Source organism: Anolis sagrei, chromosome 4 (assembly GCF_037176765.1).
Source record: "Anolis sagrei isolate rAnoSag1 chromosome 4, rAnoSag1.mat, whole genome shotgun sequence".
NCBI lineage: Eukaryota > Metazoa > Chordata > Lepidosauria > Squamata > Dactyloidae > Anolis > Anolis sagrei.
This window is the reverse complement of record NC_090024.1, coordinates 228666573-228678751: the sequence shown is the minus strand read 5'-3', so window position 1 is coordinate 228678751 and position 12179 is coordinate 228666573. Positions and strand designations below refer to the sequence as shown.

Genomic DNA, 12179 nt, shown 5'->3' with positions numbered 1-12179 from the left:
TTTTGTATTCAGAATAATTCTTCTTGGTAGAGGGGAATAAGGATGGAAAGAATATTTTTAATATTTAAAACTGATCAAAAATATGCTTTATGAGTATTTAGAAATTGTGACACAAAGAGCCCTGGACTGATGAGAACCTTTACAGTTTGAGATTGCACAAAATTCATGTGCAGTTGTATTGTGCAGAAACCAACATTTTCTCACAATAAATAGCTGTTCTGCTTGGAAAATAATATGTCAACATAGAAATATTAATGTTAATATGGTACTTTGCAGTTGTAACCCACTTGTCCTGCCCATATCTCTTATAAATCTCTAGAATGTTTGTCAGATCTTATTTCGATATCCAGGACTAACTGATGAATGGAACAGATTTGTTTGCTTGCTTGTTTTTCAGGTTCATTACAAGACGTGGAGACAGATTCTAAAGGGCTTTTGGCTCACAGTTGTCTCTTATTCAATGGTGGTACTCATTGCTATCTATTCCTATCAGTTTGAGATGGTTTCTGCCTTTTTCCTAAACACCTTGCAAATATCAGAGGAGAGGTAAGTTTAGATATTGCAACTAAACTAATCTAAATTCCAATTTTATCTTATTGTTACATATAATAGTAGATCAGATGTTGATGTCTACAGGTAAATGTAGAGATCAACATGGTACAAGCTGAGCTCATAGTCTTCTGTTCTTCTCTGGAGTTGTCAGTCCAGAAAACCCCTTTTCAAACTCTTTTCTGCTCCCTTTTTACTGTTCAAACCTTGAAGCTCTTTCTCTAAAGGTTTGACAGAATAGGTCAAACTTGGTAGACAAATCTTTTTGGTGTTGCCTTGCCATATCTTCTCATGAAATGATGTTACTTCCCTACAAAAAAGAATGCCTTGTTAGTGAATAATTTCTGGACTGGGACAATAGGATACCACAGGAGTTTTCCTGCATTGACCTAGGATATGTGAATCTGATAAGTTATATTCTATATCAATTTTTTTTTCTGGGAGGTACATTACTGTAGGGATCTTGGGGATGCCTTTTTGTTGTTGTTAACTGACACCAAATTGTCCTCGACTTATGGCAACCCTATGAAGGAGAGACATCCAAATCAACCTTTATCAATGACCCTGCTCAGGTCCTGCAACTTCAGGGCAGTTGCTTCCTTGGTTGAGTCCATCTGCAGTGTGATCTTCCTCTTTTCTTACTACTTCCCATCTTACCAAGCATTATTGTCTTTGCTAGTGAGTCATGTATTTGCATGGCATGTCCAAAACATGGCAACTTCAGTTTAGTCTTTTGAACAGAACAGTGAATGTCTTGTCTCCTTTAAAAAGTACTAGAATAATTCCAGGTGAAAAGTTAAGGTGATCTAGATCAGTGCTTCTCAGCCTATTGCTGTTGTGGTCTGGAATATTTTTCTCTCTAATGTGTTAGGGATGGACATCTATATCTGTGTCCATTGTCCACAATTGCTTATTTTTCTGGAACTCTGTATTTCACAGACTAGCGCTGGTCTAGGGGCTCTCACTTTGAGGAGCATGAACAGATGGCAAACACAAAACCAGAATTTGGCTATATTTGATGAACTAAATTAAAAATGGATTTACAGCTGCTTCTAGTTTTGCTTTATTTTAATGATGGGGTCATTTTTGGTAGGCTATACAGCTCCTAAGATAGCTTTGGGGCAACTTGGGTGGCATCCAAGTTGCCCACTTGTGGTATTAATAAAGCATATCCTTTTTACTTACTTGTTGCACGCCAGGACAGGAAAAAACCCTCTGACTTTAAACATCACACCATTGGATGGAAAACAATCCTTTTATTGAAGATAATTAAAAATCAGTAAGGTAAAAAAGCACTTTAAAGCAGTAGGGTAATCCAATTAGGTAGGTAGATAAGCAGGAACAAGGTAGTCCAGGGTAATAGACCAGCAAAGTCCATAAAAACAAAGTCAAAACTTCCCAAATAAAATGCAAGAAATGAGGAAACATGAATCCAAGGCATGAATATAGAAGCATAAAATCCAAGAATCAAAACCATGAAACAAAGGCACTTAAAACATGAATTTTCCACGCAAAGCTTCCATGAACAAGGACAAGGTCTTGACTTGATTCCAAACGATGCTTCATCTGACTACATATCCTGTACTTGGGACTTTTATCTCCTTGTTAGCTATGTCTCTAGCACTCAGAAATTGGTTTCGCTTTAGCTGAGAATTTCTTATCTTTTTCTCTCAGAGTCTGGCAGAAGGCCGAAGCCACTGTTCGGCTCTCCTGTTTTGAGAGATCTCCTCCCCTCTATCTATTTACTCATTAATTTTTGCAGCTGGGCCAGGTGCCGATTTGTTTTCATGTTCTCTATCATGGGAACCTACTACTAACCAAACTTGTGCATGTCTTTCTTCTTTACACTTCATAGATTAAGAGATATGGGTCTTGAGCGATTCAGCACTATGGAGTTGTTCACCAGGATTCTGCTTCCTGGTGCCTTTCTTCTGGCCTGTATCCTTCAACTGCATTACTTCCATGATGATTTCTTAGTGATGACAGATATAAGCACAATTTCCAAAAGGGCAGCTTCTTCATCTGGGAGGTATTCTGCATGATCTATTGATTGATCTTTTTAATTTATATTTTAATTTATTTTCTGGGAGATGTAAATAGTGGTGGTGGAGTCCACCTTACATCCCAACCAAGGGATATAAATCTAATTTAAGATAAGGTTGTCCAACTCTAATTAAACCATTATTCTAACCTTCTTCAATGTAAATGTGCTTATGTAGCCTTCCAATAATAGAGAGTAAAATAATAAATGTAATAATAATAGTGGAAATGTAATAATAACAGTAATAATAGAGTAAAATAATAAATATAGTAATACCAACAATACATAGAATAAAATAATAAATGTAATAATAATAGAGTAAAATAATAATTTTAATAATAATAATCTTGTGTTTTGAATAACAACAACAAAGCAAAATAATAACATTGACTTGAGTATAAGCTGAGGGTGACCTTTTTAGCCTAAAAAGGGGCTGAAAAACTAGCCTTATACTCAAGTATATACAGTATATACATTTACCATGCATACACACACCTACGTATGAAAATCATATTCAGTAGTATAACACAGAAGTTTGACTAGTGAAATGTTGAAGTATAACTCCCAAGAGTCTTGAGCCGGCATAATCACTGGTCAAAATGGTTGGAAAATTCTGGCAGTTGTAATCCAGACAAGTAATTTCTTCCAAACTTATGTTGTCTGCAATTGGATTGGAATAAGAAGTAAGGTTTTAAATTATTTTCCTTTCTAGTGATAAGAAGACTGAGGCTCAGATATATCTTCTGGCAAACATGTAAGTTACCTTTATGTGTTGGATCTCTTCTTTGACTGCAATAGGGAGGGAAAATGAAGAAGAATACTCAAGTACAGGCAGTCCCCGAGTTACAAACAACCGACTTACGAATGATTCATTGTTACAAATGGGGGTGAGACAACAAAAAGTGGGTGAAATCTGCCCCTCCGAAGGGAAATTCTCTCCTAGAAGAGTTATCATGGGGAAAGGTGTCTCAGCAGAAACTTTCTCATTTATCTTTGTTTCCACAATCTTCTGAACAGGGGCACAAATATCACAGAGGTGTTAACCCTTCCTTATGTTACCCAAAGCTAAAAGATATTATCTATATCTATATATAACACTTTAAAAATATACCTGTTTTGACTTACATACAAATTCAATTCCAGAACCTATCATGTTCATAACTTGGGGGCTGGCTGTATGCCAAAGGATGGAGGCCTTATCTGGGTTCATAAGATGGAGAAAACCCACATGACTTGGGTTTCCCCCATCCGTATCTACAGTAGAATAGTGGTTCCCAACCTTTTTTTGACCAGGAACTATTTGACCAGGGACCAATATTCATACCAAAAGGGTTATGAATCAGTTTTTGGTCAGCTTTAGATTTGGTTTGGTTATTTGGGGTCCAGATTCAGAAAATTGCATTAGATAGACCACATCAGTTCTAGTTTCTGATACAGAACATATGCCATCCATCAGTCACGATCTGCTCACCCAGAAAAAAAAAAACATATTTAAGAAGCATCAGCACTGTAAGAGGGTTTTGCGAGACCAGTCGCTCTTGTTGCAACGGTGTAGCAATGGTGAGGCTGCAGACCATATTTTAGTTCTTGCGGACCACTAGTGGTCCATATAGACCACAGGTTGGGAACCTGTGGTCCATGGGAGGCTAAGGCAAAAGCAAATTACTGCAGCCACTCCTAGTTTGTGTATTCTTTGTCGGTTGTGACTTACACCATTTAGAAATTAGTTGGCCAGATGTGTCCAAATTTTAATCTGTAAAGTGTTGGAGGGCATGCACAGGTTGCACTAAATGTCAGGTTTTTAACAATGCTACCAGGACCCCTTCTACACTGCCATATAATCCAGATTATCAAAATTTTGAACTATATGAATCTATGAGTTATATGGGGGCCCTTCCACACAGCCCTATATCTCAGAATATCAGGGCAGGAAATCCCACATTATCAGAGTATGGATTCAGATAACCCAGTTCAAAGCAGATACTGTGGGGTTTTTTGCCTTGACATTCAGGGATATAGGGCTGTGTGGAAGGGGCCGGAGTCTACCCTGCCATATAATCCAGTTCAAAGCAGATAATTTCGATTTTGTTATAAAGCATTGCTCAATCCTCTAAATGTTCCTCCAGCAACAGTAAGAATGTCTCTCTGGGCAGCTAAACCAGGCAATCACAACATGACCCCCCCCCCCCCCCCCCGAGGGTCTTCCTTCGGGGGCAAACCAAGAATGGGCAACTTGGAAGTCCCTGAACAGATTCAGAAGTGGAGTGGGCAGATCAAAAGATAATCTGGCAAAATGGCACTACCTGGAAGAATCTTCCAACTTGTGTGACTGTGGAGCAGAACGTACAATTCAGCATCTGTATGCTTGCCCACCATGCCCTGCCTCACTCACAGAGGAAAAACTCTTTAAAGTTACAGACCATGAGGTCGCTGTTGCCCGTTTTTGGTCTAAAATGATGTAGCTGCTTGTGCCCCCTTAATTTTATCAGTTTTATACTTATTTCTGCAATGCTTTTGACACTAAATAAATAAAATCTCAATTTTATATGGCAGTGGAGAAGGGAACCAGGCTTGTTAAAGCCTAGTTTGTGGTTTGTGGTTGCAGCATATTTTATCTGGCCTTTAATAGGGAGGACCAGCAGTTCTTACAGAGCAGCCATATATCAGTGGTAGAGCACACTTCTGTATAGAAGAGGTCCCAAGTTTAGTTTTTGCCATCTCTAGTTAATAGGATCAGGAATCAGATTATGAAAAAGATACATTTTTAAATCTTTCCGATTTGCATTGCAATTCCTAATGCGGCTTATTTTGCCTTCGACATTTTCAGGCTAAAGGAAAACATACAGAAACTACAAAACAGGTGAGCCTAAAACTAAGAAGTGTGTTCAGTATCAATACTCTACTTAATTCAATCTTTGTAGTCTTTTGATGTGCAGAGAAAATCATATTACCTTGTCCCTATCTCCTTAAGAAATTCCAAAATACTATTAAATGTGCCTATCATGTGCTGGACAGATAACCGAGGGTACACATTATTTTACGCATATATTCCACCCATATTTTTGCACATGGCTCCACTTGAATTAGAGCTATTGTGTTTAGGCTGATACCCTGAAGTGAGCAGCTGTTAGGGTTGCACAACTTGTGATCCTCTTAAATGGAAATTATTGCAAGTTTCGTACAACAGATTGTTGGGGCTCAATAAGTGTCCTGCATTTTGCTGCCAACCCAAGATGGTTATCAGGCCACAATACATGGCCAGAGGGCTCTGCTGGACTTAATGGATCATATGTTGTTCATTTATGCTTACCCTATGTGAACCAGTGATATAAATGACCATAGACAATTAACTAGGGAAGCATGGTATATATTTATAAGCCAATAACCGGTCACAGCATTTCAACATTACCATTTAAAGATCTAACTTTTTAAAAACCAACAAGAAATAATATTTCTTTATGCGTGATTTTCTTAAGATGGAAGAAGAAACCTGTTATTGATAGTGTGTCAGAGACTCCTTCCAATTTGCATCTAAAAATAGTAAGGAGTTTCCTTTTGTTTCTTCAGGGATTCAGTCTACGAAAATACAAGTACATCTCATCATAAGAGATATCACCAGAATAAAAGAAACTCTTGTTTCTAATATGTTATTTATGTGGTGAAAACTGTTAATCTTGCTCAGCCTTGGATATATTTACACAACATTAAATGTAGGAAATCAGATTTGAATATTGGTAGGGAGGGGGAGCTATTTAGTGTGATTTATTTGAGATTAATAAGAACGTCTTGGAAACAATGGACACAGTCACTTGGAAAGGCTGTACAGTGGAGGATTTTAGGAATTCTCCTCACTCCCCCCACCCCTCTTTTTTAAAAATTGGGAATTGTGCAGGAGAATTTCACAGTGGATTTTCCTCATAATGATATAATAATAATAATAATAATAATAATAATAATAATAATAATACAGTTGTCCCTTGCTACTTTACAGTTTGCTTTTTGCGGCCTCGCTGTTTCGCGGTTTTTCAATATGGACTTAAGAGCGTTTGTCTGTATGGAAAGGTTGCCTCTGCGGATAATGCCGGAGCTGAGAATTATGTGAACAATACATTCAAGGAGGGTTATGTAGTGTATAAGTGTGTGGGGAGGGTTTATAAATACTTAAAATAGTGCATAATTACTAAAAGAATGTATAAATATTAAAATAATAGGGTTGGGCGGTTTCGTTCGTTAATTTCGTAATTCATTATTAATTCGTATTTAAATTAGCTTACGATCCGATATTGAGCCATGCAGTAGTAATTAAAAATCGAAACGAATTTTTTCAATTTATTTCGTAATTGTTTCGTAATTGTTTCGAAATCGTTTCGTAATTGTTTCGTAATTATTTCCGTATGTCTGGTGCAAGTTTTACGGTTGTTGTTTGTTTTATCAGTGATAAAAAATAAATTATCACACCAACAGTCAACAACAGAGGGAGAGGGAAGCTTCAGAAGTTTCCCCTGTCCCATTTGGAGGGTTTCTTAGCATATTGCGCAATCGCGTCCGCCATTAACGAATCGATTCGTAATTGGTTCAAAATCGTTTCGTAATTGTTTCGTAATTTTACAAAATTTCGTACATTTCGAACTTTTTTAAAGGAAAATTTCGGAATTTTTTTAAAAAACGAAACGCAAAACCCCCCTAAAAACGAATTGAGTTTAGAAACAAATTTTTCCGTGGTTACCCAGCCCTATAAAATAAATATAGAGTCCCCACTTTGCGGATTTTCACTTTTTGCGGGTGGTCCTGGAACATAACACCAGTGATAAGTGAGGGAGCACTGTAATAATAATAATGATAATAATAATCATCACCTCACTACCTCTGAGGATGCTTGCCATAGATGCAGGCGAAACGTCAGGAGAAAATGCCTCTAGAACATGGCCATATAGCCCGGAAAAGCCTACAACAACCCAGTGATTCCGGTCATGAAAGCCTTCGACAATACAATAATAATAATAATAATAATAATAATAATAATAATAATACACTTCATTTATATTCCACTTTATCTCTCCGGAGGGACCCAGAGTGGATTACAATATACATATAAGGCAAATATTCAATCCTTTTTTACACAATGACTATCAACATACAATATACAGACAAGGTAAAGACCTTCCCCTTCTGGCATCTGGAGGCAATGCTCAACTCCAGCCATGGGGAGGAGCTCTTGTTCCATTTTTCCATGCCGAGGAGCCTGCTTTCCATAGACATCTCTGATCTTGTTGCCAGCATGTCTGCATGGGGCGCCCTTTTATCTTCCTGCTGAGGCTGTACCTATTGATCTATTTGCATTGCATTCTTTCAAACTGCTAGGTGGGAAGAAGCTAGGACTGACAATCGGGAGCTCATTCTGACTCGCAGCTTCGAACTGCTAACCCTTCGGACAGCAGCTTTCCTACAGCTAGCAGCTTAGCCTGCTGTGCTACCTCGGCCACATTTGGAATTATCCAAATGTGGTATCAACACTTTGCTGACAATTAACCACCAGTATACCTTTGGTTTCATCATGTCTCTGTTCTACTATTGATATATTTCCTAAACTTGAAACCAATCTCACTCTGTGATGATTAAAAATCATTGATCCAGAATCGAATATACAGCAAATCCTATTTGTTCCTTCTTTTTTTAAAGATGCCAGAAAAGACATAAGTAATCCAAGGACCAGATTTCCCCATACTGTCCATAGCTTTGAAGGCCAATGTTTATCTGAACGTCCTGAGCCCTAATCAATAACCAAAGTAAAACCACAGTAGCAAAGTAGTCAGTTATTGGATTTTTTTTCTTTGTCTGCAACAGGCTGGCTGCTGAACAATTACAGAAGCTGGATCCATCTGTGAACACTGTGGGGAAGAGTCATCCTACTAATTTGGGTAATGATGAAGAATTAACTCTTCTGCTGAATGAATAACGAAACATACCAACCAGCAAAGCATTTAATTTATGCTATTATATTTAGATTGCAATTTGCAAACAAAAACAACCACATTGTCCGTAGCTTTAAATAATTATTCCTCTGTGCGTCAGGCAGAGCATTGTGGACAAGCATACATATGCAGAGTTGTTTGTTCTGCTCCATAGTTGCACAAGGTGGACTTGTCACATTGCTTTTATGTGAATTCACAGCAACAGATCTGTCTTATCTTTCTTTGCCACATTCTTACTTAAGGCAAACTCAAAAGAGCAAACCTACTGTTTTGTGTTTTTTAAAAAACTAATTGCTCTCTTGTCGTAGAGGAAAACATGAATAAATGGACAGATGTGGTTGACAGTTTGGTTCCTCATGTCCTGAAGTTCTTGACAACAGTTCAGTCAATGCAAGCATTTGCGTGGAGAGTTCTGGAGCTGCACATCCTCAAGGTTACATCTGTTTGGATTGTCTGGATCACTATTCAGGAGGTTAGTAAATAAGTATCTTATTCAGGACATCCTGTGCTTCATGTCTCGTTGTGGTTAACCCAGGCATGGGCAAACTTGGGCCCTCTGGGTGTTTTGGATGTCAGCTCCCACCATTCCTAACAACCTTAGGCCCTTTCCTTTCCATTTTTTTTCCAAAATGAGGAAATAAACTAAAGGACCAGAACATTACAAAACTACAGCTTCCAGGATTTCAGAGCATTCTGCCATGGCAGTTAAAGTGATGTCAAACTATATTAATTCTACAGTGTAATATACACTGTAGGATTTGTTTGTTCATTGCCTTCATTAATTCCATTAATGCATTAATCCCACATTACATAAGCAGGGTGCAGTCTATAAACCTTATACCAAATAAAAGTTCTCAAGCTTTGGATCCACCTGATTGTAGAGTATCACCCTTGTTCTCATCCATCTCTTCAGACCAAAACAGATTATGCAAATCATATAATTAAGGCTTGAATCAGAACATAGAATCATAGCTGGAAGAGACCACATGGACCACCCAGTCCAGCCCAGGAAAAGCACAATCAAGTACTCCCAACAGATGGCCATCCAGCCTCTGTTTAAAAGCCTCCAAAAGAGCCTCCTCTGCACTCCAAGAGAGCGAGTTCCAGCATTGAACAGCTCTTCTTACAATCAGGAAGTTTTTTCAGGTGGAATCTCCTTTACTGTAATTTGAACCCATTGTTCTGGGTCCTAGTTTCTAGGGAAGCAGAAAACAAGCCTGCTCCCTCTTCCTTATGATATCCTTTGTCAGAAACTGACTTAGTGTTTTACTTGTTCGACATTGTGTTGTAGGTGTCCTTGATGAACTATCTTTTCTTCATTCTGTGGACCTTTTCTCTTCCATATGGGAAGCTTCGCCCTTATGCTTCAAGAATCAGTACATGTTGGTCCTGCATGATGGTTATCTGTAAAATGATATACCAGCTGAAATTTGTCAAGCCAATGGAATATTCTTCCAACTGCACACAGGTCAGTTTACTCATGAATTCTCAGGATCCAGACTTCATAGGCACTTTCTGGTTAGGCTTGTAGCAGGCCTTTCCATGTTGGTGGTTTGCTTCATTAATATTAAACATTCAGCAGAACATGAAAAAGTCAATTTTGGGATGATATTCTCCAGCCAGCATGGGCATTCCCAAAAGTAACTTTTCCAAGCTCTGGCTTGAAGTACAGAAAAATAGGGCTGAAAAATGATAAGCGTCTTATTGCAAATGGGTTTCCCTGTGTGAATGCTCTCACAACTTGGACCCGGATAGTCACAATCTAGAATGTGCAACTTGCACAAATGTTATGAATCCTTTGTATTTTGTATTTTTATTCTTTCTCTACCTTCACAACTGGTGAAGTGTTTCAAAGGCAGTTCTTGTGTGCCCTTGGTTTCCTTTGGAAGAAGATATTTTCAGAGTTTTGTGGTGATTTTGATAAATGTAGGCTAATGTATAAATTGACATGGTGAGCATACACCAATCAAACAAAATAGCATGCTTCCTAAACCCAACAATGTACAGAACCATCTCCCTCCATACAACACCTAGCTATGAATAAAAAGCCACACATGAGAGAGAAAGATTTCAATGTTTTCTAAGAAAAGTATAGCTCCAAATCTGTAGCCTGGTGTTGGGAAGCCCATTCTGCCTGCTTAGCTTTTAATTCTAATATATTTTGCATTTGCGAGACTTTATTTTCTCCTCAGGGACTGCATCTGAATACATCCTACTTCTATACCAATGTGGAGGAGTTAATGGAGAATTCATTGCTGTACACTGCAGCAGTTGACCCGGCGCGTTGGGTTGGAGGGTTCTTGAAGTGTAATGACAATGTACTTCCATGTCTAAAGGTAGGAAATGTATTTAGTCATTTTGCCTATGGAAAGTAAGAAATTAGATTTTATGGTCATCTCCAAAATAGATGGTTGTTTATGGAATATGGACTTCATCATGTTCATCCCAGATGTTAGCATGTCTAGACAATTCTTTTAGAGCAGTCAGCAACCATATTTTGGTCAGATACTGAATAATGCTACTGTATAGCTTTGGAGGCTACTCTGCACTGTTGTGGTTGACATTTGGGGAGACTGGAAATAGTGTTGTTTCACTTTAGAATGGGGTATTGCTATTTTAGCGCCTCCCCACAAGACTAAACCCCCTTTGGAGAATGTTTCAAATTATTTTGTGTGTACATTTCCTTCCAGACTCAAAATGCATATTTTGCCAATGTGGAAGTGATGACTGGGGGTTTTTTTTGGCTAAGTTAGTGGAGCTCCAAAGGGATTCTGCATCCTATGATCTTCACAATTCCAATGCCTGCTTTGCAATTGAAGAAGTACTGAGAAATACTAAGCATCGCTGCATTATTTCTTTGTTTCACAGAATCATCTCACCATCCTAATCCTAATGGCTCTTGAAGCAACTGTGCATCGCCACCAATGTTTCTACCGGATACAGAACCAGTTGATGTCACCTGCCACAGGGAGCCTTTTTCATAACATTGCTCGTGAGAATTTGGATGATGGACTACTAAGTTGCATCAAATACTTTATGAACTACAGTTTTTACAAATTTGGACTAGAGGTAAGAAAACATTAGCAAAGAGATTGTATTATGTATTGTCGAAGGTTTTCATGGCTGGAATCACTGGGTTGTTGTAGTTTTTTTGGGCTATATGGCCATGTTCTTGAAGCATTTTCTCCTGACGTTTCACCTGCATCTATGGCAAGCATCCCCACAACCTCTGAGGATGTTTGCCATAGATGCAGGTGAAACGTCAGGAGAAAATGCTTCTAGAACATGGCCATATAGCCCGAAAAACCTACAACAACCCCGATTGTATTATATTATTAGAGAGCTTAAAGGACACAAACAAGGTTATGGAGGAAAGAAAGTTACTTGACAAGAGTCATGATTTCAGACATCAAGGGAAGAAGCCAAGTGTTTGTACTCCCAGTTCATGTTGCTGTATGTGCACCCACACAAGGATGGAGAAAGCAGGTTGTGATCTCCACAAAAATGTGGAGTAAGATGAATATGGACTGGACTAGTGTAGTGCTGGTTTCATTACAACTGCATCTTTTATAAGAGCAATGATAAACTTTGTATACAATTGAATGGTAAATTGCAGT

The 12179-nt window shown here is 38.3% G+C and overlaps 1 protein-coding gene across 1 annotated transcript in view; it reads left to right on the top strand.

The window, feature by feature from the left end:
* LOC132772778 (piezo-type mechanosensitive ion channel component 2-like) overlaps nucleotides 1-12179 on the top strand; it is a 68507-nt gene that overhangs the window by 20797 nt on the left and 35531 nt on the right. Inside the window, exons 9-17 of the mRNA XM_067467115.1 lie at nucleotides 398-546; nucleotides 2405-2578; nucleotides 3303-3344; nucleotides 5418-5450; nucleotides 8435-8508; nucleotides 8871-9034; nucleotides 9854-10030; nucleotides 10755-10898; nucleotides 11431-11631. Coding sequence (XP_067323216.1) covers nucleotides 398-546; nucleotides 2405-2578; nucleotides 3303-3344; nucleotides 5418-5450; nucleotides 8435-8508; nucleotides 8871-9034; nucleotides 9854-10030; nucleotides 10755-10898; nucleotides 11431-11631 — 1158 coding nt within the window. The remainder of the gene's footprint in view (nucleotides 1-397; nucleotides 547-2404; nucleotides 2579-3302; nucleotides 3345-5417; nucleotides 5451-8434; nucleotides 8509-8870; nucleotides 9035-9853; nucleotides 10031-10754; nucleotides 10899-11430; nucleotides 11632-12179) is intronic.